General features: G+C 32.7%; 1 protein-coding gene across 2 annotated transcripts; it reads left to right on the plus strand.

Annotated features, from left to right (window-relative positions):
* The first annotated feature begins 4,330 nt into the window (after window positions 1-4,330).
* Window positions 4,331-18,037, plus strand: LOC129882898 (tubby-like F-box protein 3). 2 transcript variants are annotated; one of them, XM_055957386.1, is made up of 7 exons: window positions 4,331-4,636; window positions 5,003-5,346; window positions 15,980-16,067; window positions 16,280-16,409; window positions 16,488-16,667; window positions 17,002-17,481; window positions 17,732-18,037. In XM_055957386.1, the coding sequence occupies exons 2-6, from the start codon at window positions 5,023-5,025 to the stop codon at window positions 17,468-17,470; spliced, it is 1,191 nt and encodes a 396-aa protein (XP_055813361.1). In that variant the 5' UTR covers window positions 4,331-4,636; window positions 5,003-5,022; the 3' UTR covers window positions 17,471-17,481; window positions 17,732-18,037. The 2 variants fall into 2 exon arrangements, with proteins under 2 accessions (XP_055813361.1, XP_055813360.1); XM_055957385.1 differs by having other exon boundaries at window positions 4,331-5,346.
* Window positions 18,038-26,456: the final 8,419 nt, after the last annotated feature.

Consider the following 26,456-nt stretch of genomic DNA (forward strand, 5'->3'; position numbering starts at 1 on the left):
GAAGAAGGAATAACGTATTTATTAACCAATTTAACCAAAAAATTAGAAAAAGTATGAATGTAGAAAAGGCAACACTAGTAGCCTTTCATCGTAAAGTTATCACTGTAATTGATGTGAACCATTTAAATATATTTATTTTTCTTTTGGATATTTGTCCATGACATTAATAATGATTATCATAAATATTTTAATTTTATACATGCTATATTTAATTTCTTATAAAATATTACATTACATAAAGTCTGCGTATGCCTATTATAGATGAATAATTTATAAAGAGTGTACGACATAATGAATGTCACTATTGTTAAAGGTATAATGTTGAATTAATAACATAAAAATTAATTTGAAAGAAAATCATATTGTCATAATGAAATGTTGTTATAACTAATAGTTATTATTATGAGGTTTGACTGTTAGGTAATTTTACAAATTGAAAATCAAATTTATCGAATCAAAAATTTTAATATATTACCATATTGTACCATGTCAACCCTTAATTGTCATTACAACACAGATAGTTTGATAAAATGGAAATTTTGTTTTATAATTTTAAAAAATAGAAAGTTACTACTAGATATTTAGGTAAATATATACGAATTTTTAATAACGACAATTTTGTCCGAAAAAAAATCAAAAATAGTTATTTTTAGGAGTAATTACTTTAACAGCTTTTGCTTAAAAATTTAAAAACAACTTGTGCTACTGCTTAAAACCACTTATGTTGCACCTAACACTTTCATTCTCTAAATTACGTTTTTTTAAATGAAAACAAATAAAAATAATTGGAAGTTTGGTCAAACAAGTTATTAATCAAAGAAAAACTATTTTTACTCTTCAAATTATAGAAAATTAACATAACCATAAGATCCAGAATTCAAGTTTTATAAATTTATTTTTTACGTTTTTGTCACCAAAATTATTACACTCTTCAAATTATATAGTTGGACGAATTTGAAGATACTTTTAATGATTAACCCTAATTTTAAGTCTCTAGTTTATTTTTATTTATTTAGTTACCAAAAATAAGACTATTAGGTTCAGGTGAAGTCATGCACCTATATTGCATCTTCTTGGATGAGCGATTGTAATTTATGTCAAAGTATCTCACTTTTTTTTTCATCAAAAAAAGAGGAATAATAAAAACACTATCATAATCAGTTGTAAACATATTAATTAAGCATCACATTTCAATGAGAGATATTTAGAATTTCTTATTATATAAGGAAATATGATCCCTAATTATCAGTTTTAAAGATATTTTTAATTAATAACCCAATATAATCATATTTTTTAAAATATAGAAATTTAATAAAATATTGATATTTTTTAATTTTCAAACTCATGTGCTAATCTCTTCTTATCCTAAATTACATCCATCCTCTCATAGATGAAGGTTCCATAACAGGTTGGACAACTTTTAGAACCCTCCCCCTCCTCCAGCCACCCTAAAATCCTTATCTTACAAGCACTTTAGGTGTCAATCATTTTTTTTCCCTATTTCAAGTGTCATCATAAAACTTCGATCATTATTGTAATAGTCAAATCTATTTTATGTAGACTTCATGCAACTTCATAATTCGGCTGACGACATCATTTTTTAAATTACGAGTGTCAAAATTTCCTTTTAAAAGGTTGGTCAAACAAGTTGTTAATAAAGAAAAACTATTTTGACTCTTCAAAATATAAAAGATCAAGACGACAACCAATCCAAAATTTAAAGTTTCATTAATTTATTTTGTGTTTTTCTTATTACCAAAGTCATTACACTCTTAAAATTACATATTAGACTTTAAAGATACTTTTAATTAATAACCCTAATTATTAATTCTTTTTTGGACTTTGAACCTTAATTTTTTTAGTTACCAAAAACACACACTCTAGGTTCAACTGCTGAAGTCACGCAACTAAAAATAAAAAGTCATGCACCCATATTGAATCTACTTGTATGTGATTATAATTTAAGCCAACTCTTTTGGGAGGGGGGGGGGGGGGAGGTCATAAAATAGAACAATAATTAAAACATAAATAGTTGTAAATATTCTAAATGAGCAGCATGTTTTAGAGTCGAAGTCGAAGAAGATGGAGACTTAGGAGAATAAAAGACCTCCTTATCGAAAATGGTCTTGTCCGATGCATGCAAATGAGGAAGGCTCCAGAAGGAGAAGAACCAAATAAGGGATTTTCATATCATATGAGGAAATATGACCCCTGATCGTTAATTTTATAGATATTTTTAATTAATAATCCAATATAATCTTTTTTTTTAAAATATAGTAATTTTTTAAAAATATAGGTATTTCTTAATTTCAAGCCCATATCTAATCTCTTCTTATCAACTAACTGTAATCTTTATCTTACCAGCACTCCAACCGTCTATCCATCCCCTATCCCTATAGTCATATCTATTTTATGTTGACTCCATGCATCCTTATAGTTCTGTTGATAATATCATTGTCGTTTTCTCTTTCTATTGTATCAAAGTGGATTGTTAACAATTTTTGCTTTCTAAAGAACATATAAGTACCTCATAGTATAATGGTGTTGTTATTATCAAACTCTACTGAGGCTGATTCATTTGCTAAAAAAGGAGATATATCCAAATCCTAATGAACTTTTTTTTCTTTTTTTCTTCTATGAAAGTGATTTTTGTAGTGGTACGAGAAAATGTGTTTGTAGTTATGATGACTTATGGTAATGATTAAAATGGTTTGAAGGTGAAAATAATTGTTTGTATGGTGTATCTCAATTTATATATATATCAGAGTATGTTTGGCCAATATTTAGTAAATGTTAGATGTATAACATTATATATGCAATATTATATACATGACATACAAATACATTAATCGATATACAAGTGTATATATCATTTATGTCCTAGATACACTTGCCTAATTCAAGAAATTTTGAGATATTATACTTTTTCTTAGAAGAGAAATCTCTTCTAATAAAGTCAAGTCAGAAAGAATATTATCATCTTAAAAGGGAGCATACGGAAAAAAAACGTAAAATGCTTTCTTGAAATGCTGTGTAAATGTAAGATACTTTATGGATCAACTCAAAACATTTCTCAATCACTACATTCTTTCTCATCTCTAAACGTTTAAATATCTTTAAATTTATACCGTAAGGGGTCGTTTGGTGTGATGGATAAAAAGTCTTAATTTCAGAATAATTTTTAAGTGTCCTTTAAATCCTCATTTGGTTGCAAAGGATGAGATAACTTATCTCAAGATTAACAATTAGTACTGGGATAAGATATTCTTTTCTGGGGATGGAATAGTAATCTGATAACTTATCCTAGGATAAGGTATGTTAAATAACTAAAATACCCCTTTAAACTCTTTTTTATACACAACTTTTTACATTAATGTATATTAACATAATTTTTAACAACATTTATAATAACATTCACAAACTTAATTAATCGTTGTTTTTATGATAATATATTTTTCTATTAAAAAAATATATTTTATAAATAAAATTTCTATGTATGAATATATTATAGGTCAAATTTATTTGTCTAATTCTTATGTTTATTTATATTTTGATTTCTCTTAAAATATTCATTTCACTACTAAATTACATATTTTAATTAAATAGTTTATTACTCACTTAAAAATTATATTTTATATATCAATTAAAATGTAAATAACTTTAAAATGTAGATAATTTTAATAATAAATTTTATTTTACTTTAATAAACTTAAGATGAAAGTTTTATTTTTAAGCTAAATAAGATGAAAGTTTTATTTTAAAGTTAAATAAGATGAAAATTTTATTTAAAGCTAAATAAGATGGAAGTTTTATTTTTAAGCTAAATAAGATGAAATTTTAATTTTAAAAACACACGACAAAATCATGAAAATACATACACAAAAATATTTTAGTTAAATAAGATGTAAATTTTATTTTAAGAATGAATAACTAAAAGTTTGCTAAGTAAATGAAAAAAATAAATAAATAAGGTGGAGAATATTTTTGTAAACGAACAACTTATTCTTAGATTTATGCAATGAATATAATTTTGAATATGACAAACCAAACAAACAATAAAAACTACTCTCAACATAACTAATCACATTATAATTTATTCCAACATAACTAATTCTATCATAATTTGTATCCCAACAAACGATCCTAATTATATAGAACTCAAATCCTCTAGAGTAGTAATTTAGACTCTTTATTATATCCTACCTAAAGAGGACTTAGTGGCCAAGAATCCATCCAACTTGTCGGATCAAGAATCGAACCCGGTTTGATGGTGTCAGAAATGACCCAACGCTTATGTGAGACAAAAGGCCATAGTACAAACCAAAACTTGCTGTCACTGTGAAGCCCCAAAACTAAAGAAGAATTTTCTTACTTTTCAACAAAGCCTACCAACCCTAACCTCTACTGCCAAAGTTCTCTAATCCCAAATGATAGCTGCTGATCCCATTTCAGCTTTCTGTTTTTATCAACATTTCAATGTACCTCGTCAGAGATTTTTAGATCTGTATAGATGCTGATCATGGATCACTTCCTTATCAAATCTTTGAATTGACGGTGTAGATTGATTCTTCTGGATCTATAGATGTAGAATTCCAACTTGGGTGTGTTTAGTTTCATCATTTGGAAGGACAATTTGGTGGGTTTTTCTTATCTTCTTTGGTGTATGACTGCTAGGGTTTCTCCATTTTATCCAAGATTGAAACTTTTTTTAATCAAAGATATGATTTTTATTATCAAAGATTGGAGCTTTAGCTTTACAGATGGCTGATTATCAATTTTGATGTATGTTTATGGTGGATTGTACTACACATAGCTGACTTCATTTCTGGGGTTTATCAAGAAATAGGATCTAGTACAAATTTTCTATCCAAGATTGATTCTTGAAAACGTATAGGTTGCATTGGGTGTTACTTTTTTGGTTTGTAATTATAGAAAGAGATCTTCTTTGAAGTTCACTGTTGAGGAAATATTTTGAAACCAGTGTTGTATATTTTATTATCAGTTGAGGTATAGGTGCTTAAAATGTCCTTCAAGAGTATGATTCAGGACATGAAGGATGAGTTTGGGAGCATTTCTCGGAAAGGATTTCGCTCTAGGTCACATAGGGTGGTTCAGGATTGTACGGTGACACTTGATGCTTTAAGGCAAAGTTGTTGGGCTAATATGCCACCTGAGCTATTGAGAGATGTCTTAATGAGGATTGAGGCGTCTGACTCTGATTGGCGTCCGAGAAAAAATGTGGTTGCTTGTGCTGGTGTTTGTAGGAGTTGGAGAGAAATAATGAAAGAGATTGTTAAAACACCTGAAATTTGCGGGAAATTGACGTTCCCCATCTCCTTGAAGCAGGTTCGACTCTTGTTTCTTAAACTACTATTAGTGTTGCAGTGTATGCCTTTGCATTCTTGTGGTTTTGCTATATGTTAGTTTGACTGAAGGTAGTTATCTGCATTAGGGATGAACCTTATAGTTGATGTTTATATCCACTACTGCTGTTACAAAAGCATTTGTTTTTCTAACAAACAAGCTACTATTGTTTATTGAAATGAAATGGGTCCAGGTAGAATGGAATGAATATAGATAATTCTTTTATTTTTTTGGGATTGTGTCCTAATTGTTTTGTTGTAGTATTTGTCCTTAAATATCTTCTTGTTCTCTTTAAATTACTAAAATCTCATGGCATTGATTGCAGATTTAGCTAGAACATTAACACAATAAAAGTAAATTATTCATTTAGACAATATCAACTAGACGAGATAAGTGTGGCATTTAGAAAGTCTCTAATTTGCCTAAGAAGGCAATATTTAGTAGGGATAATTACCAGATAGAGCAACTTCAACCCTCTAATTACCCTTTATAGTGTTAGTTGTAAAACAATTCCAAACATAGCTATACTTCGGATTTTATAGCAAATCCCTAAAAATATACCCCATCGCTTCCCCAACCTCTTTTCATTTTCCCTTCCCTTCCCATGTTAGTCTTCGTTGATGTCTATTGATTTAGACTCCCCACCCCCCTCCATTCCTTTCCCTTCGCCCATCTTTCCTCCTTTTTCTTATTTTCTGTTTTTCATCAAGTTTGAATTCAAAATTTTGCAGACTAAAATTCTTTAAGGCATTCTTCAATTTCACTATCCAACTTTTCAATTCCTTTAAATACTAAATTTCTTACCCACATCAATTTTGTGTTCCAAATAATGAAATAAAGAAAGAATAGAAGAAAAAAATATAACTTTGGTAGAATCCTTAATCCAAAAACCACCATCTCACCATTGCTCAACAAAAAAGATTCCATGTATTATAAAATAAAAACTAGTGCAAAAGTAAATTACACAAGAAGAGAGGGAGAGAGGATCCAAGATTCAAAAGAAGTGGTGGAAGCTAATACCATCATGCATATGGTGGTCAGTATGGAAGGAAAGAAATGGTAGACGTTTTGAAGATGGATCTAATTCTGTCACAATGTAAAATGGAATTGTTTAATATCTGTACTTTTTTTTGTGTAAACAGCTATGTATAGAAGATGTCTATCAAATTATAGAATTGATAGGGAGCTTGTAATTTTGGTGAGGGTTGTAAATTTTTGAAGGTGGCCAACATGTCCTTAATGCTGAAAATACAACATCACCAATGTTAAAAAAATATTACTATTTTTTTCACCTTTTTTGGGTGTATTACTTAATACTCCCTTCGTTCCTTTTTAGTTGTCATAGTTTTCTTTTTGAGAGTCAAACAAGATAAACTTTGACTAATATTTTAAGATATATTTTTCCATTATATTGATATGGAAAAATTGTAATTTATAGTACATATCGTAATTTTTAAATATCTAAATTTTTGTTTTGAAATATGAATTAATATAATCAAATTTAGCTTTTAAAATTAGTCAAATTGACTTTCGAAAAGCGCAACATGACAACCAAAAAGGAACGGAGAGAGTAGGTATGATAGGCTATTTATAAACCTAGGAAGCTTGGGCACAAGTATTTGCCACAATGGGTGGGTCTCATCTAAACCACATGGTATCCATTTATTTTACAACACTCTCCCTTAGATGTTCATGTAAAAGAAAAAATCCAGCGAAAGAAAAAATATAAATGTATCTTTATGCGAAAAAGAAATGAGATAAATGAAATACACAAGGATTCTCTCAAAAACCTAGTGTCGATTGTGAAGAAAAAAGTGATTTTCGAAGCTGTTGCTAGAATGTATGTGTTGTATCCGGAATGTTTTTGTGTTGTATCTGGAGTGTTTCTAGTTCACATCTAGGATTGAGATTTGAATTTAGGGTGATGGTTGGGTATTTTTTTTTGTGATGATACAAGTTTATCTCATAAAATATAAGTTACACACGGATAAAAAGTGAATTGGTGTATCACTGATAAATAGCGAATTTCAGAATTGTTACTACATTTGGTAATTAGCTAAACTATTGCTATGTTTGGTAAATAGGCATCAAAGTGCCACTATTTGTGATTTTTTTCTCTATTTAGTATGGGAATGGAATTAACTTGATTAGAGTGAATAAATATCTCATTGTTATTGTTTTTCTCGTTTCGTTTATCTATTATCTTCTTCTTGTTATTAATGCTTATTTTTCATCTCTCCTTGAGCTGAGGGTCTACCAGAAACAACCTCCCTACCATCGACATTAGGGCTAAGGTCTACGTATACACTATCCTCTCGAACCCTACTGATGGGATTATATTGTGTATGTTGTTGTTATTATTATTATTAGAAAAGTAAGGCTAATTAACTAAGGATATGCTAGTACATTAAAAAAACTAATATCGTGCATACATTCTTACAAAATCAAGATCGATGAGGAAATGTTGCATGTTTTTGTGGAAACTGATTCCTAGATGAGAAATAATTTGTTAAAATCTCACACATCATATTCAAAATAACAAATATTGGGATGTTCTATCCTGCTATTTACATTTGAAATTCCACTTAGGGTTTGACTGAGGAACAAATTTTGTTAAGCCTAAGTTCCCTTTTGAATGAACGTGATTTTAAGTGGTTAAGCATTCGGTGAGCTTGCTTGCACTTCGGCTAATCCACTGGTAGCCGACCAACACAGTACTGGTAATCATCCTGCTCAAGCCTTCAAATGAGGTCAAACTGAGCATTGTAGTTAGGATTCAAACTTGGAATCTCTAGGCCATTGCTTTTATGCTCAAACACCTAGTCACCTCCTTCCCTTTGAGAATTTGGATATACAAATGATATAGGATGCTAAATGAATGCAAGTATGAAAGAAAAGAAAGTTACAACAACAAAGACAACATACCTAGTGAAATCTCACAAGTGGGCATATTAGGAGCAACAAGATTAGGAATGAGGTTATTCAGGAGAAGGTAGGAGTGGCCTTTATAGAAGACCAGATGAGGAAAGCAAGATTAAGATGGTTTGGGCGTACAAAGGAGGTGCGGTGACGCCTAACTGATAAGGTGTGAGCGGCTAGTTGTAGGGGAAACATGGAAAGGTAAAGGTAGCCTAAAGAAGTATCGGGGAGTGGTGATTACAAGACATTACGCAATTTCATATTATCGAGGACATGACTCTAGATAAGAATGAGTGGAGGTCGTGTATTAAGGTGGAAGGTTAGTATAAATGAAGTGTTCTCTTGCCGTGCATATGTTTAGGCTTGTTAGTGTATGTCGTAGTACTAGTCTTACCTTTGTAGTTCTTGTCATTGTGTTTTGATTATCGCACTATTTTGTTATTGTTGATTTCTTATAGACTTTATATTGCTTTTCTTATTAACGACTATAATTTGTTCATTGTTTTTTTCTTTTTTTTTACTTGGGTTTGATGCACTTGAGTCGATGGTCTTTCAGAAACAACCCTTTTTACTCCACGAGGTAGTAGTAAGTTTGTGTACACTGTACCCCCTAAAACCACACTTGGTGGAATTTCACTATGTATGTTGTTGTTGTTGTTGTTGTTGGGGTCTAAGTAGAATAAAGTGTACGCACACCTTACCACTAACTCGTGGAAAAAGAGAGGTGGTTTTTGAAAAATCCTTAGCTCAAGTGTAGCAAATCCAAGTACAAAGAAGAGGAAAATAATGTAGAAAACATAGCAACTAACAAGGGAAGCAACAAAGCCTACAAGAACAACAAAATAGTACAATAATCAAACCACAATGAATAATAAACGATGAAAGATTTCAAAAGCAAGAGTTGCAATAATACGGTTTGTACAATGACAAACACCGACAAACCTAAACCCTCGAAAAGCATGACAACACTCCACTACATACTAAACTTCTAACCTAGTATGCATCCTCCACACCCTCATATCTAAGGTCATGTATTCAATAACCTGAAGTTGTTCTATATCCTGTCTAATCATATTTCCCCAATTCTTCTTTCGGCCTAACTCTACCTCTCCTAAAACCTACTATAACCAACCTATCGCATTTCCTTACTGAGGCATATGTGCATCTCCTCTTCATATGTTCAAACCATCTCAATCTCACTTTCCTCATCAAAGAAAAGAAAGTTACAAAGAGAAAAACAATACAAACAATACTCTCCTTTTTGGAAGGGGTTTGGGCATGTGCGATGATGCGCTATTGAGGAGGTGTGATAGACTAGTTGTAGGGGGTACGCGGAGGTGTAGAGGTAGGCCGAAGACGTATTGGGGAGAAGTGATTAAACAAGACATGACGCAACTTCATATTATCGAGGACATGACTTTAGATAGGAAGGAGTGCAGGTCATGCATTAGGGTGGAAGTTTAGTAGGAGTGAAGTGTTGTCTTGTCGTACATAGATTTAGGCTTGTTGGTGCATGTCGTAGTACTAGTAGTACCCTCATAGTTCTTGCTACATGTTTATTGTGTTTTGATTATCACATATTTTATTATTGTTGATTTCTTGTAGACTTTACACTACTTTTCTTATTAACGGCTATGCTTTGTTCATTTTTTTCTTTTACTTGAGTTTGATACACTTGAGTTGATGGTCATTCGGAGACAACCTTTTTACCTTTACGAGGTAGTGATAAGGTTTGCGTACACTCTACCCTCTTAAAATCACACTTGGTGGAATTTCACTAGGTATGTTGTTGGGGTTTCAGGAGGATAGAATGTACGCACACCTTACCACTACCTCATGGAGTTAGAGATGTTTTCGAAAAACCCTCAGCTCAAGTACAACAAATCCAAGTACAAAGAAGTGGAAAACAGTGTAGAAAACATAACAACTAACAAGGAAAGCAACAAAGCCTGGAAGAACAATAAAATAGTACAATAATCGAACCATAATGAACAATGGACGATGATAGATATCAAAAGCAAGAACTATAATAATACGGCTAGTACAACAGCAAACATGAAAAAGCTTAAACCCTCGAAAAGCAAGATAACACTCCACTACCTAGCAGTGTTTTGAGAAGCGAGAAGTGGAAAAAAGCGATGGGGGCTCGCTTCACAGAAGCGAGAAGCGTGAAGCGAAGCGCATGCTTTTTTCAGAAAAAGCGTTATTTAGTATAAAAATATAAAATATAAAATATGCATAGATAAATAATCAAGAACTCAAAAGAATTAGATTAAAAATTAACTAGATAGTCAATAATCCTCATAAGTAACAACATATAAAGCAAATGCATAACCAAATCACAAAGAGAGCAAAATCCTATTCTTCAACAAGATCCTCAAACTCTTGAAGTGCCATCAACAAGGGTTCTACTTCTACTTGGTCCTCATCTTCTTCCTCATCGGAGGACTCATCAACAAGAGTTCTACTTCTATTTGAACATGAACTTGAACAGAGCATATGCTTTATCTTAAAAAAAAAGGTCAAACTGCTGAATAAAAGTTGAAAAAAATAATTCTTCGCAGACAGCAGTTGCGCAGAAATAGAAAAAGAAGAAGAGAAGAAGAAAAGAAGATCGCAGCAGTTGAGAGCAGTGCTGCGCTGAATGAAAATAAAAATAGAAATAGAAAGAAAAGAAGAGAAGAACAGAAGAAGAGAAGAAGAAAAACTAACTTGGTTGACGTTGAAATGTTGAAGTTGGACTGTCGAATTGAAGAAGTCACACTGAAAGAGCAGCTTGGAGAAGTCACAGAAGTTATACAGTTTTTTAAAAAAAAAAAATCCTAGCGCCGCTTTTTTCCAAAAAAGCTCGCTTTTTTCTCGCTTTTAGATGAAGCGCGCTTCTCGCTTCTCTCGTGAAGCGCTCGCTTTTTCGAAATCACTTCGCTTCACGATGTTGAAGCGCTAGTACCTCGCCTCGCTTCGCTTCACGCTTAAAGCGAGCGCTTCAGCGCTTTTTCACAACACTGCTACCTAGTACACGACCTTCACACCCTCCTATATAAGGTCATGTCCTCGGGAATCTGAAGTGTTATATCTTGTCTAATCACCTCTCTCTAATTCTTCTTCTGGCCTACCTCTATCTCTCCTCATACCTACTATAACCAACCTCTCACACCTCCTTATTGAGGCGTATGTGCATCTCTTATTCACATTTTCAAATCATCTCAATCCCACTTCCCTCATCAAAGAAAAGAAAGTTACAAAGAGCAAAATAATACTCTCCTTTTTGGAAGGGGTGGTATCTCTAATTGAAATATCAAAGCAAATAGCCATTTTGAGCAACCATAACTTGGTTTGAACCATATAGTAAACCTCATAAATACTCAACCAGAGATGGAAGATCTTTTGGCCACATAAGGTTTGACTAAGGAACAAATTCTGTTAAGCCCAAGTTCCCCTTTGAATGATCATGAGTTTAAGTGGTTGAGCATCAGGTGAGCTTGCTTGCACTTCGTCTAATCTATTGGTAGCCGACAAGCACAGTATTGGTAATCATCCTACTCCAGCCTTTAAATGAGGTCAAACTGAGCATTGTAGTAGGATTCAAACATGGAATCTCTAGGTCATAACTTCTATGCTCAAACACCCTGTCGCCGCTCTCCCCCTTGAGGATTTGGATATCAAATGATATAGGATACGGAATGAATGTAAGTATGAAAGAAAAGAAAGTTACAACAACAATGACAAGATACTAGTGTAATCCCACAAGTGGGCATACTAGGAGCGACAAGATTAGTAATAAGGTTATTTGGGTTAAGGTGAGAGTGGTCTCTGTGGCGGACAAGATAAGGGAAGCAAGTCTAAGATGGTTTGGGCAGGTGCAGAGGAGGTGTGGTGATGCCCCAGTAAGGGGAGGTGTGAGAGGCTAAATGTAGGAGATGTGTGATAGAGGTACGACGAATAAGTATTGGGGAGATGTGATTAGAAAAGACATGACACAACTTCATATAATCGAAGTCAGGACTTTAGATAAGAAGGAGTGGAGGTCGCGTATTAGGGTAAAAGATTAGGAGGAAGGAAGTGTCTTCTTGTTGTGCATAGCTTTGGCTTTGTTAGTGCATGTCATAGTACTAGTCATACTCTTATTGTTCTTGTCATATGTTGTTTATTGTGTTTTGATTATCACACTATTTTGTTGTTATTAATTTCTTATAGACTTTACACTGCTTTTCTTGTTAACGGTTATGATTTGTTCATTGTTTTCTTCTTTTTTTTTACTTGGGTTTGATGTACTTGAGTCGTTGGTCTTTCAGAAATAACCTCTTTACCTCCATGAGGTAGTGATAAGGTCTACGTATACTCTATCCACCTAAAACCATACTTTGTGGAATTTCACTAGATATGTTGTGTTGTTGGGGTTTCAGTAGGATAAAATGTACGCACACTTTACCACTACCTCGTGGAGTTAGAGATGTTGTTTTCGAAAAATCCTCAGCTCAAGTGTAGCAAATCCAAGTACAAAGAAGAAGAAAAAATTGTAGAAAATATAGCAACTAACAAGGAAAGCAACAAAGCTGGGAAGAACAACAAAATAGAACGATAATCGAACCACAATAAGCAATAGATGATGATCGATATTAATAGTAAGAACTACAATAATACGGCTAGTCCTACGACAAACATGAACAAGCCAAAACCCTCGAAAAGCAAGACAACACTTCACTACCTACTAAATTTCTACCCTTGTACGCGTTTTCCACACCCTCTTATCTGAGGTCATGTCCTCGGTCACTTGAAGTTGTGTTATATCCTGTTTAATCACTTCTTCTTAATTCTTCTTCCGACCTACCTCTACCTCTCCTCATACCTACTATAATCAGCCTCTCGCACCTCCTTACTGAGGTGTTTGTGCATCTCCTCTTCGCATTTCCAAACCATCTCAATCTCACTTCCCTCATCGAAGAAAAGAAAGTTACAAAGAGGTAAATTATACAAATCATACTCTCCTTTTTGGAAGGGATGGTATCTCCCATTGAAATATCAAAGCAAATAGATATTTCGAGCAACCATAACTTAGTTTGAACTATATAACAAACCTTATAAATCCTCAGCTAGAGATGGAAGATCTTTTGGCCATATAAGGTTTGACTAAGGAACAAATTTTGTTAAGCCCAAGCTCCTGTTTGAATGAACATGAGTTTAAGTGGTTGAGCATGGGGCAAGCTTGCTTGCACTTCGGCTAATCCACCGGTAGCCGACAAGCACAGTACTGGTAATCATCCTGCTATGGCCTTCAAATGAGGTCAAACTGAGCATTGTAGTTAGGATTCTAACATGGAATCTCTAGGTCATTACTTCTATGCTCAAACACCTAGTCACCCCCCCCCCCCCTTGAGTATTTGGATATGCAAATGATATAAGATACCTAATGAATGCAAGTATGAAAGAAAAGAAAGTTACAATGACGGCAACAACATACTCAGTGAAATCCAACAAGTGGGCATACTACGAGCGACAAGATCAGTAATGAGGTCATTTGGGAGAAGGTACGAGTGGCCTTTTTGGCGGACAAGATGAGGGAAGCAAGTTTAAGATGGTTTGGGCATATGCATAGGAGGTGCGGTGATTCCCTAGTGAGGAGGTGCAAGAGGCTAAATGTAGAGGATACGTAGCGGGATAGAGGTAGGCCAAAGAAGTATTGGAGAGGTGATTAGATAAGACATGACAAAACTTCATATTATCGACGACTTGACTTTAGATAGGAAAGAGTGGAGGTCGCGTATTAGGGTAAAATAGTAGGGATGAAGTATCTTCTTGTTGTGCATATGTTTTGGCCTGTTAGTGCATGTCGTAGTCCTAGCCGTACCCTTGTAGTTCTTGCTACATGTTGTTTGTTGTGTTTTTATTATCACACTATTTTGTTATTGTTGATTTCTTGTAGACTTTACACAGCTTTTCTTATTAACGGCTATGCTTTGATCATTGTTTTCTTTTTTTCTTTACTTGAGTTTGATGCACTTGAGCCGATGGTCATTCGGAAGCAACCTCTTTACCTCCACGAGGTAGTGAGAAGGGTTTGTGTACACTCTACTCTCCTAAAATCACACTGGGTATGTTGTTGGGATTCCAGGAGGATAGAATGTACTTACACCTTACCACTACCTCGTGGAGTTAGAGATGTTTTCGAAAAATCCTCAGCTCAAGTGCAACAAATCCAAGTACAAAGAAGTGGAAAACAGTGTAAAATACATAGCAACTAACAAGGGAAGCAGCAAAGCCTACAAGAACAACAACATAATACAATAATCAAACCACAGTATGATGATAGATTTCAAAAGCAAAAACTACAATAATATGGCTAATACAACGATAAACACCAACAAGCCTAAACCCCCTCGAAAAGCAAGACAACACTCCATTATCTACTAACCTTCTATCCTAGTACGCTTTCTCTACACCTTCCTATCTAAGGTCATATCCTCTGTAACCTGAAGTTGTGTCATATCATGTTTAATCACCTCTCCCAAATTCTTCTTCCGGCCTACCTCTACCTCTCCTCACACCTATTATAACCAACCTCTCACACCTCCTTACTAAGGCGTATATGCATCTGCTCTTCACATGTCCTAACCATCTCAATCACTCTTTTCTTATCAAAGAAAAGTAAGTTACAAAGAGCAAAATATGCAAAGCATACTCTCCACTTTGGAAGGGGTGATTTTTCCAGTTGAAATATCAAAGCAAATAGCTATTTCGAGCAACCATAACTTAGTTTGAACCATATAGCAAACCTCATAAATCCGCAGCAAGAGATGGAAGATCTTTTGATCTATATTACATTCCCATTTAACTTTCATGTTCCCTTTAGATTACTCTGGAGCATATTCAAGGTATTTTTATGGTATGCTTCACTCATGATAAATGTTTGTAATATGTTATATGACCTTCAACATAAACAACTATAGACCTGCCATCTACTGCATTCTTATGGATTTGAGTGAAGATTCTGCTGAAGTAGTGTGGAAGACATTCTCAACTTTTAAGGCAGGGTGGTTCTTGTTTATTTTGTGCGGGTGTAACTCCAATTGGAACTTTAGCGACATTTCGAATGGTTCCATGTTCTACAACATTTAACTTTTGTAAATAACAACTATTGACTGATTTTATGCCTTCAATGCACTCGAAAGGGGGGAGAGGAGGAGGGAGATAGAGAACAAATGGAAAGAACAATTATTGCAACAGCCATGAAAAGAGATGATTATTGCATATGAATATAATATGCTCAGTATACAACAACAACAACAACAACAACCCAGTGGAATCCCACAACGTGGGGTAATATGCTCAGTATATACTTTATATATACCAAGGACTGAAAAATTCTGTCAACCTAAAAGAAGCTTTTTGGAATATTATATTGCAAAGACTGCTAGCAACTATGTCTGTTGGAATTACTACTGAATGGTTATACTTTTTCTAGCTGTATCAACTTATCATCTAAGCTTTATTTTACTTGTATTTGTTGCTCAAGACTCTTTGAGCTGATTGAACAAAACCAATTGCTTCACAAGATCGATTTGTGTTGTTTTATGTTGTTCTCTAACATTTACACTCCTGTAACTATTTCCCTTTTCTCAGTTAAAGCATGCAAACTAGAACTATCTTTATCTGCTTGCAAATCATAGTGAATGATCACTTTCTCTTCTTCCTGCAGCCTGGTCCTAGAGACAAACTTGTTCAATGTTTCATCAGAAGGAACCGCAGCTCACAGACATATCACCTCTTCCTTAATTTAAATGAAGGTGAATAAGCAATTATTTCATTTTCACTTCTTTCTTTCTAGGTGCATTAAGCACCCTTCTTGTAGCTTTTCCCTCTTTTCCTTTTCAGTGTATCTTATGGTACAATTAGAGGTTTCCTTTGCTTATACCTGCACCTATATAGGATTTCTTTGCTTTCATTATTCAGGCTAAATGATATTGTACTGACCTTCACTACTTGGGTTTTCATACAGCTGTTAATGATGATGGTAAGTTCCTTCTTGCTGCTCGGAAGTGTAAAAGGCCAACATACACAGATTACATCATTTCTTTAAATGCTGAAGATGTTTCCAAGGGTAGCAGCACCTTCATTGGGAAGCTAAGGTTTGTCACCCTAGTATGTCATTTGCTGCTTTATAGTCGTCTTGCTGACTACTTTCTCCTTGCTGAACTTTGTAACAGATCCAACTTCTTGGGGACCAAGTTCACCATCTATGATGCACAACCCTCTAATGCAGGAGCTAAAGTCAGTAAATGCCGCTCTACTAGGTTTGTTGGAATGAAACAAATCTCTCCAAGAATACCCGCCGGCAACTATCCTGTGGCTCACATCTCATACGAGTTGAATGTCCTGGGTTCCAGGTAACAGATAGTTGCTTTTGTGTGCTTGTATCTACAAGGGTGTACAATTAAGGAAATACTCTTTGTATGCTTAGCTGGCTGGTATCATTCATTCTTCAGTTGTCCATATGATCCAATTCACTCTTTTAAAAAGTACGAAAAAGTTGGTGGATATTTTTGTTCAGTTCATACTAAAAGTGAATGCCAAGATTAATTTAATAGGTTTTTTGTGTCATAAAAATCTTATGCTTATAGAGGTTGAAAACAGAATGGCTACGTTGCTAACTGATTGAAAAAGGGTGGTTGTCTGCTTGTTTTTCACATGCCAATTGAAATAAATTGTTTTTTGTGTCAGGGGGCCCAGGAGGATGCTGTGTGTCATGGACGCAATTCCGGCTTCTTCTATTGAACCTGGGGGTTCAGCCCCTACTCAAACAGAATTTGTTCCTGTGAATGTAGATCCCTTCCCCTCCCTCCACTTTTTTAGATCAAAATCAACTCGCATGGATAACTTCTCATCCGGGCCTTTACCTAGTCCGAAAGATGAAGTTCTAACTTTGAAGAACAAAGCTCCAAGGTGGCACGAGCAACTCCAATGCTGGTGTCTTAACTTCAATGGCCGGGTAACAGTCGCTTCTGTAAAAAACTTTCAGCTAGTTGCTTCTCTCGGGGATGGAGCTGGGCAGGAACAGGAGAATGTCATTCTTCAGTTTGGGAAAGTGGGAGAGGATTTGTTCACCATGGACTATCAGTATCCTATCTCTGCATTTCAAGCATTCGCAATCTGCCTCAGCAGCTTTGACACCAAAATTGCCTGCGAATGATGAGATAACAGGTGCTTCTGCTGTAACCTTTTTCTCGAAAAAATCATCATTTGATGTTATGTGCTCACTTTGATATGATTCTGGTGGAACGAGAAATGTTCTCAATACCTATGTACCATTTGGTAATCAATAACTGATAAAACGAATGTCCAAGACTTCTATTAAGTTGTCTACAATCTCTCATTTCTGAAAGCATAAGTATTACAGATGAATCATTTCGTCCTCTCTCAAGTGTAATGATCGGTAGACTGAATCGTGCAGGTTCTGCAAGAAGTACTGAGGTGTTTGGATTGGCGATTGCACTAACCCTATTTAAGTTGGTTACTGAACTAACGCCCAGTTAAATTGCAGTAGGTATGTTTGTTGTCGAATGAATTAATCACCTGTTCTTCATGCTCTTGGACCTTTCCTTTCTTGTATTTCTGTACATAGTTAAGGATGGTTCACAGTTTGGTTCAACTTAACTTACTATTTCTGTTAGCGTAATGTTGAACTGTACTTGGGATTTACATGTTGCACCTTTCTCCTGATTGGAAGTACTTTCATTTCTGGATTTTTGTGCTCTTCCGTCTATAGTTCAGAACTTTTTTTCTTTTTTTCTATAACCGAGGAATTTCTCGGTCGAGGTCAAAGTTTGACATAATAAGGCAGATGATATCAAGAAGGCGATTGGGAGAAACGTGGGGCTCGTGCCCTAGATAATCCTAGGATTGCCACAGGTGAAGAGTTGTTGGAGAGGCTGTATACCCTTTTAGAATATCTTAGTCAGGGCCCAGTATGATTTGCCTAGCTAGTGCTTGTTGACGGCGGATGTGACCCTTGGAGTCATTGCTTGTGCACTTGTCCCCAATGGAAGAATGAGTGATCTGTTTCCCTTCCCCACTACAGGGCCGGGGTGGGGAAGAGTCTGCAACAAATTGAAGGATCATGGCCTTACCAGTGTCAAATAACTTAAAATTGCATCCATCTACACTGCAACTTGTCATGAGAGTAGTAAGGTTTTCTGCATCATAAATAAAAAAACATACTAAAATATATGGTGAACGAACCAAATTATGTTTCTTTTTTGAAAAGAAACAAAAAAAGCAACACCGGCTAATTGTACATGAGTTTTTTTTTTTTTGTTCTTAAAAAAAAAACATCATTTTGGTTATATCTTGGAATTGATTTTTGGTAAGCTTTTGAAGGTCTTTCAAATTTGAAAAATTGGTTTTGAGCAAAAAAAATCCACTTACAAAATTTCAGTTTTCTTTAGTGAAATATGCATGTGCAAAAATAACTTCAACTTTCAAATACTATTCTTCAACTTAAATTTTAAATATAATTTTTTTTACAAATATCACTAAATTTATGATCACATGCCCTACTACCATTTTTCATCAATCCTAATCCTTTATAGTTATCATTTTTCAATTAAAGTTTTTAAAATAATAATTATTCTTTCTATAAGAACCCATATAAAAAAAACAAATTCTCTTTTCTTAAATATGGACTCCAACAAGCATGGGAAATAATTTCATTCTTAGACAAATTTTCATCAATACTATCCATATAATCTCACATAACATCTTCAACTCATTTAACCCCTTCATGCTATACTAATAAACAGTATACAAAATACAAATCAAGACCCAAAAATAATGGGTATCTTCAAAATAGAGAAATTCCAATTAATTGAATTGGGTTTGTTATTTTCACCAACATTAGGAAGAGGAAAAAATTAAATTGCATTAAGATTGTGAAATGACACAAATCTATGGAGTAAATTGTGCAATAATGGAAGAAGCTGTAGAAAAATTCAATTGAAATATCAGTACAACGTCGTTTGGGAGAGGATTGTTTTGGCTATAGAGAGTACTTTCACTCATCGAAAAAAATAATTGTTCTTTCCCTTTTTGGCAGGTTAATCGTGATGAGGGGGTTGGATTTAGGGATGGTGATGCCATCAGTTATAATGGAGGCTTTGTAATGGGTATAAAATGAAAAAAAAAAAAAAATATAGTAAAAATAAATATGAATTTATTATATTTATTATGTGGCATTGACGTGACGTTGAGGTGGTGTTGATGTAGCGTGGCGTGCGCATGTATTACACTACAAGATACATAACTAATTATGACATTTTAGGATGACAATAATTTCAATTTTAAATAGTTTAGGGAAATAATAAAACCCCTCTAATGTGTAGTTGAAATTTCGATTATAGATTAGGGGGGATTTAGATTATTTTCTCTTTATCTTTATCATATAAGTTTTCTTATAGGTAAGGACCTATAAACATATGAAACATACATCAATATTTTGGATTTATTTTACGTATCACTAATATTTGAATGAAAGTTTTTATTTTGGATTTATTTTACATGTCATTAATATTTGAATGAAAAAGATTTTTACATGTCATTAATTCAAATGGGTCTGCTGCTGAAAAAAACCAATTAATAGCAAATCGAAGTGGGTCTGGAGCAATGTTCTAAAATTGAGACACCAAACTACAAATCCACCAAATAGAATTTTGTGGCTCAAACAATTTGCACGACCTATGGTGTCAGTATTGTATCACGATGTTACGGTATATACATTGTCAATATAAAAAATTAAGGAATAATGTATAAGTATTTCTGAACTATGATTAAAATTTTAGCGACACATCTTAAGTTAACTAGGATTTTATTACCCCTTCAAACTTATTTTTTTTGTATTTTCGAGCATCTTTTGTGCTGACGTGGCATCTTTAACTAAGTAAGTTGATTGTGTTTATATGCACACCGCCACATTAACAAATATATAATAATTTTTTAAAATCTTTTCATTTTCTTTATCTTGTATTTAAATTAAATTAATACATGTAATTTTTTTTAAAAAAATCCTTGTATTTAAACTTTTTAATTTTTTTTTACCTTCATTCATTGTCTTTTCTTTTTTATTTTTCTATTGATTTTATTTACTCTTTTATTTTCTTGGTCTTTTCTTTTGATTTGATTTCAAATTTAATTCTAAATGTCTTGTATTTAAAATAAGTTAATTTTGAACGAACATCAAAATAAGTGGGAAAAATCAAATAAAACATAAATAATAAAAATTAAAACGTTAAAATTAAAGGACATTTTAAAATTATTTTTTTGAAAAAATCCACATAAATTTTTAGAAAATAATTAAAAGTGAAAAGATAAGAAATTAATGAAAAAAAAGTTTTAAGTAAGTAAAAAATTAAAATATAAATATTTTACATAGAAAGAAGTGAAAATAATTAAATATATATAAGTTTTAATATCAATAATTATATGAACTAACTAATTGTAAAGTTACTAATTAAAAAAGGACATATGTTCAATTTTTTCACTCATCACTTGCTTCAAAAGAGTGTGCACACTCTTTGTGTCAGGTCAGTTTTTAGGGTGTATTTATTTTATTTTAAAATAGTTTAGAAAATAAACAAGGCATTAATTAAGTCAAGATGTGTCGCTGAAATTTCAATCGTAATTCAAAAGTACTTATGCATTATCCCAAAAATTATTAAGAAAATTGTTAGAGCAAAATAGGAACAGAAAAAAATACTGTTCAAAAGGCTTACGTCCCTCAAGAGGTCCTTTGAAAATGTTTGAGGTGTAGAGATGTGCTTGTGGCTTATATTTAAGCACAAGAGGTCAACTCATAACCCTTTTCTATTTGTCTTAGTGATTGTAGAATTGATACAATATAATATGTTATTCGCATATGACATAGACAATAGATTGGAAGTTTGGAGATAGCTCCTCCTTAAAATCTAAAGGTTTCAACTAAAGCATGACTAGGGTGCAAGTTAACTGACGTAACGCATGAGACGAAAGTGGAAGTGAAGATCAATGACATAATTTATATCAAGGAAGGAAATTTTTAAGTATCTTGGATAAATAATTCAAAAAGACAGAAAAATTGATGACGATGTCACACATCATATTGGAAGGATGTGTGAAATGAAGGCTCTCCTCCAAGGTACCGTATTATAGGAATGTGTCGCCAAGATTTAAAGGTAAGTTCTATAAAATGGTGGTTAAACCAACATTGTTGTACGGGGGACAGTGCTAACCAGTCAAGAACGCTCACCTTTCTAAGATGAACTTAACGGAGATGAGAATGTTCAAATAGATGTATAGCTATAATAAATGAGATACAACAATGTTATATGAGATAAGATGGAAGTGACGTCCCTGAAGCCATTAAGTAAGGTTGAGATAATTCGAGTATGTGAAAAAAAGGTGTGTGGATGCATGGTGTGAGGTTGATTGTAGAAGGAATTAAGAGTTGTAAAGATAAATCGAAAAAGAACTTAAAAAAGGTGATTATAAAGGACATGACACAATTTTAGCTAACAGAGGACATGATGAGTGTTAATGAATTTTATGTGGTAATAGTAGGGGGCTCCTCCTCTCTACTTCTCATATGTATTACTATTTGTTACTTCATTTGCTTTGTATATTATTATTTTACTTTGATTTTATTTTTGCTTTCCTATTTCAATAACATTTCTTTTAAAGAAAAATTTTTTGCCCCTCAAAAATAAGAATAAGGTACCTAAATCCTATCTTCATCAAACCCTATTTGTAGGAATATATTTTGGACCATTTGGCTATAGATATTGCAAGTAGTTTTGGGGGGTAAATTGGCCAAATTTCCTTGGCCATAAAATTTGTCAGGTTTTGGCGGAAAATTTTTTTGCACAAACTCCCATGATCCCAAAATCTAGTTTTTGAGTCCTTTTAAAACAAACCTAAACTTTTATATTGTATATTTTTTTAAAAAATTTATTAATTATGAATTTAGCTATAATTCTATCGACCCAACACCTCATTAGACACATTTGTGAAGATTAAAAAAATACTACAACAACAACAATCCACAACAACCCATGAAATCCCACAACGTGGAGTCTGAAGAGGGTAGAGTGTACACAGACCTTACTACTGTTTTCGAAAGACCTAGGCTCAATAAAAGCATAGAAAGAAGTCAGATAAAGCTAAGAAATTCGAAGCGATTTGGAAAGCAAATAACGAAAGTTTTACGTATAAAATAGCGTAATCAAAGTATAAAAAAAAAATACTATAGTTAGTTATTATAATTATTATTATTTATTTATTGCATCGATGAATCTTTGAAATAACTGATAATTGTACTAGTATTTTTATTAAAAAATATATGTTATGTTTTTGTATAGTTTATCTACCTTGTTATAAAAATAATAATTTTATGTCAAACTTGTAGTTTTTAGAACTTATACATATAAATCTAAAACTTGTAGTTTTTAGAACTTATACATGTAAATCTAAGTTTCATGTTTTCAAAAAACTATGATAATGTCGAAATTTAAATCCAAACTTCACCGAAATCTAATTTACCAAATAAGCCAAATCAAGCAATATCAAAGAGAAAAAAACTACTCAGCACAAAATTAACACCCATAAAAACTAAAAAAAGCAACACAAATTTCACATTTCAACTGCAACCAGAAGAAATTTTTAGAAAACAGGTACTAATGACAATGAAGAACAGAAGAAAAATGGGGGGAAAAAATGCCTCAGATTAGCATATTGGCACATTTATCATAGCAACAACAACCCCATGGTAACAACCATAGGTGCGCAAAAAAGGATGTTATTGCCGCTCGTGCAAATATTTTTGTCATCACCGGCCATATTCCTCCAAAAGACATAAATCAAAAATTAAGTCAGGAAATGATAACCATCTTAGCAGAACTCCTTTGTTTGATTGTGTTTTGACTGTTGATAATTCAGAGGAGTAAAGCAAATAATCGGCGACAGCTTCAATCTCGAATTAGGGTTAGGGATTTTAGTAAGCGGACCAACACATATATAGGTGCTCCAAACAGGCCTAAATGATTTTATACTGTATTTGTTTGCTTGGCCCGTTTTATTAACTGGCTTTGACTTATAATTTTTTTAAAATAATAATAAGTAAACTTTACCTAAATCCCATAATGGAAAAGTCTAATTACTATACATCCCTCATTGTATCAAAATTACCCGATATCCCTTTTTTTCAACTTTTCTGATACATTAGTTTTGTATCTGATACATCAATTATCTAATGAGTAATTAATGAAGATCGTCTATTTATGGATAATATCTTAATATAAGGGATGATTGGTTCTTTAAATCAATTACTAATCTAATTAATGGGATTAATTTGGTTAAAAAAATAACGGTTGTGAAGTTGAAGATTCAAGCCAAAAAAATAGAGCATAAATTCAAACCAACTTCGATTTCAATTTTTTTTCCAGTTTTGGTGATACATAAGTTATGTATCTGATACATCAATTGTTAAAAAAATCAATTGTTATGTCCATGAAGATTCAAGCCAAAAACAGAGCGTCGTCTCGAATGGAAAAAACAGAGCATCAATTCATACCGAATTTGATTTCAGTTATTTTTTCACTTTTGCTGATACATAAGTTATGTATCTGATACATAACTTTAGCTATAGAATAGTTAATGCACATCAGCTATTTATGGATAAAAGATTGGCTCTTTATATCAATTACTGATCTATTAAAGAAGGCGACAGTTATGTACGTGAATTTTAAAAATTAATGTATCGGAATCATTAAATATTGAGAAATGAGAATCTGATACATGTGCATGATGTATCATAATAAATAAAACTTGATTCATGTATCAGAATTCACAAAATGTGACACTTATGAATATTATACTCGATACAAGTTTGATACAGTAGAAATATAAAACATAAACTTTGATTTTATATTCGATTTTGACACCAGAGAAAAACATAGTAAATCTGATGTATGAAAATATTAAAACATATTAAATCTGATACATTACAGTTTATGTATCAGATACATTAAAAGAATCAGAATCACCTAAAATGTTTACTATCAAAAAAAAACTATTGGACATCAATCAGTTCTCCTTGGTTTGGAGAGATGTCTCTCCTAGTTTTTTTTGGATCGTCGTTATCGCTAACACAACCATCCATGGCCTTCTGACAACAATATTTCCACCTATTGATGATTCAAAATCATCAAGAAAATTAGCCCTATATGCCGTTCCGAATCTCAATGGGTGGGACGGGATCTTCTTGATGACGTATTTCATTCCCTGCATTGAAAATGGTTAAATACAACTTGAACTTTATACATAAATACGATGTATCATATGCATTAAAATATCTGATGCATGAGATGAGAATCTGATACATACAGAAGATGTATCAGAAACAATTATATATTATATTCTGATACATAAATGTAGAAGTATCAGAATCATTAAAACTTGAAACATCAAAAAATGACACTTACACATGATGTATCAGAAATAGTAAATCTCCAAAAAATTGCATTTGAAAAAAACATTATGTATCTGATACATAAATATATATGTATCAGAATCATTAAAACTTGAAAATAACAAATACTGAGACTTAAAGATGATGTATCAGAAATAATAATTCTCAAAAAATTGCATATGAAACAGGCATTATGTATCTGATACATAAATATAGATGTATCAGAATCATTAAACTTGAAATAACAGAAACTGAGACTTAAACATAATGTATCAGAAATTGTAAATCTCAAATAATTGCATTTGAAAAAGACATTATGTATCTGATACATAAATGATATGTATCAGCTTCGTTAAAACTTGAAACAACAGAAACTGACACTTAAACATGATGTATCAGAAATAGAAAATCTCCAAAAAAATACATTTGAAAAAGACATTATGTATCTGATACATAAATGTATATGTATCAGAATCATTAAAAATTAAAATAACAGAAACTGACACTTAAACATGATGTATCAGAAATAGAAAATCTCCAAAAAAATACATTTGAAAAAGACATTATGTATCTGATACATAAATGTATATGTATCAGAATCATTAAAAATTAAAACAACAGAAACTGACACTTAAACATGATGTATCAGAAATATAAAATCTCCAAAAAAAATTTCTTTTAAAAATACATTATGAATCTGATACATAAATGATATGTATCAGAATCATTAAAACCTTCAAAAAAATTTCATTCTAAAACAAAAAACGTAATTGAACACATACCTTTGGGAGATTAGAGCGTGTTGTAACCCCTTCAATCTTGTTGTCTATTTCTTTGGGTGCATGTTTAACTGTAGCTTTCGACTTCAATTTCTCACGTAGCTTATTCATCACTGTTGGATCGTTACAATGTTTGGATCTAACTTCGTCGTAACCTTTCCAAGACGAATCAGAACCAGGAGAAACAAGAATTCGTTGATTTTTAGTGGACTGTTTGACACCATGAACGGATTCCATTGAAAGAATGAGAAACAAAAACAGAAAGATTTACAGAAGAAAACAAATGATAAAAATTTAGAAGATTTTTCAAAGATTTTCAGAAGAAATCAAAATATACAAATTTTAGGAGAAATCAGATTGAATGAGGATGAAGTAAAATTTCATATAAGGAAAGATTGAAATATACCTTATTTGGAACCTTGAAATTGATTAACAGATGAAGAGTAACAAATTAACTAGAGCAAATTAGGGCAAGAATAAAGGAATAGGCGGATGTATCAGAGAGGTATAGAGAGAGAAAGGAAAAAGAGGGAATTTGGAAATTTTTTGGTGTATATGGGAATAAAAGTAAATATATTAGGGGAATATGTGTAAAAGGGTAATTTACCCTAATAATAATATGTAACTGTGCATTTTTATGTTGGATACATGAAATTGATATTGGATATACCGGATGAAATTGATAAATTGAGTACATCAGTGCATATTTGATACCATATATACATATACATGTAATTGTGAAACACAAATAAATCATGGAATACAAATACAGTGAAGTAATAGAAAGAGAGAGAGGGAGAGGCAAGCGAGACAGGAGAGAGGGCTCTTGATACAGTGTATCTAAAGACAACTCGAATAAGATACACAATTATTGAAAATATGGATGAGTTGAGTAATTAGCACTT

Source organism: Solanum dulcamara, chromosome 3 (genome assembly GCF_947179165.1).
Source record: "Solanum dulcamara chromosome 3, daSolDulc1.2, whole genome shotgun sequence".
Classification (NCBI taxonomy): domain Eukaryota; kingdom Viridiplantae; phylum Streptophyta; class Magnoliopsida; order Solanales; family Solanaceae; genus Solanum; species Solanum dulcamara.

Coding starts and splice junctions, on each gene's coding strand:
- LOC129882898 (XM_055957385.1), top strand. CDS start 5,023: ATGTCCTTCAAGAGTATGATTCAGGACATGAAGGATGAGTTTGGGAGC. Junction 16,068..16,279: donor CTTCCTTAATTTAAATGAAG/GTGAATAAGCAA, acceptor GTTTTCATACAG/CTGTTAATGATGATGGTAAG. Junction 16,668..17,001: donor TTGAATGTCCTGGGTTCCAG/GTAACAGATAGT, acceptor TTTTTGTGTCAG/GGGGCCCAGGAGGATGCTGT.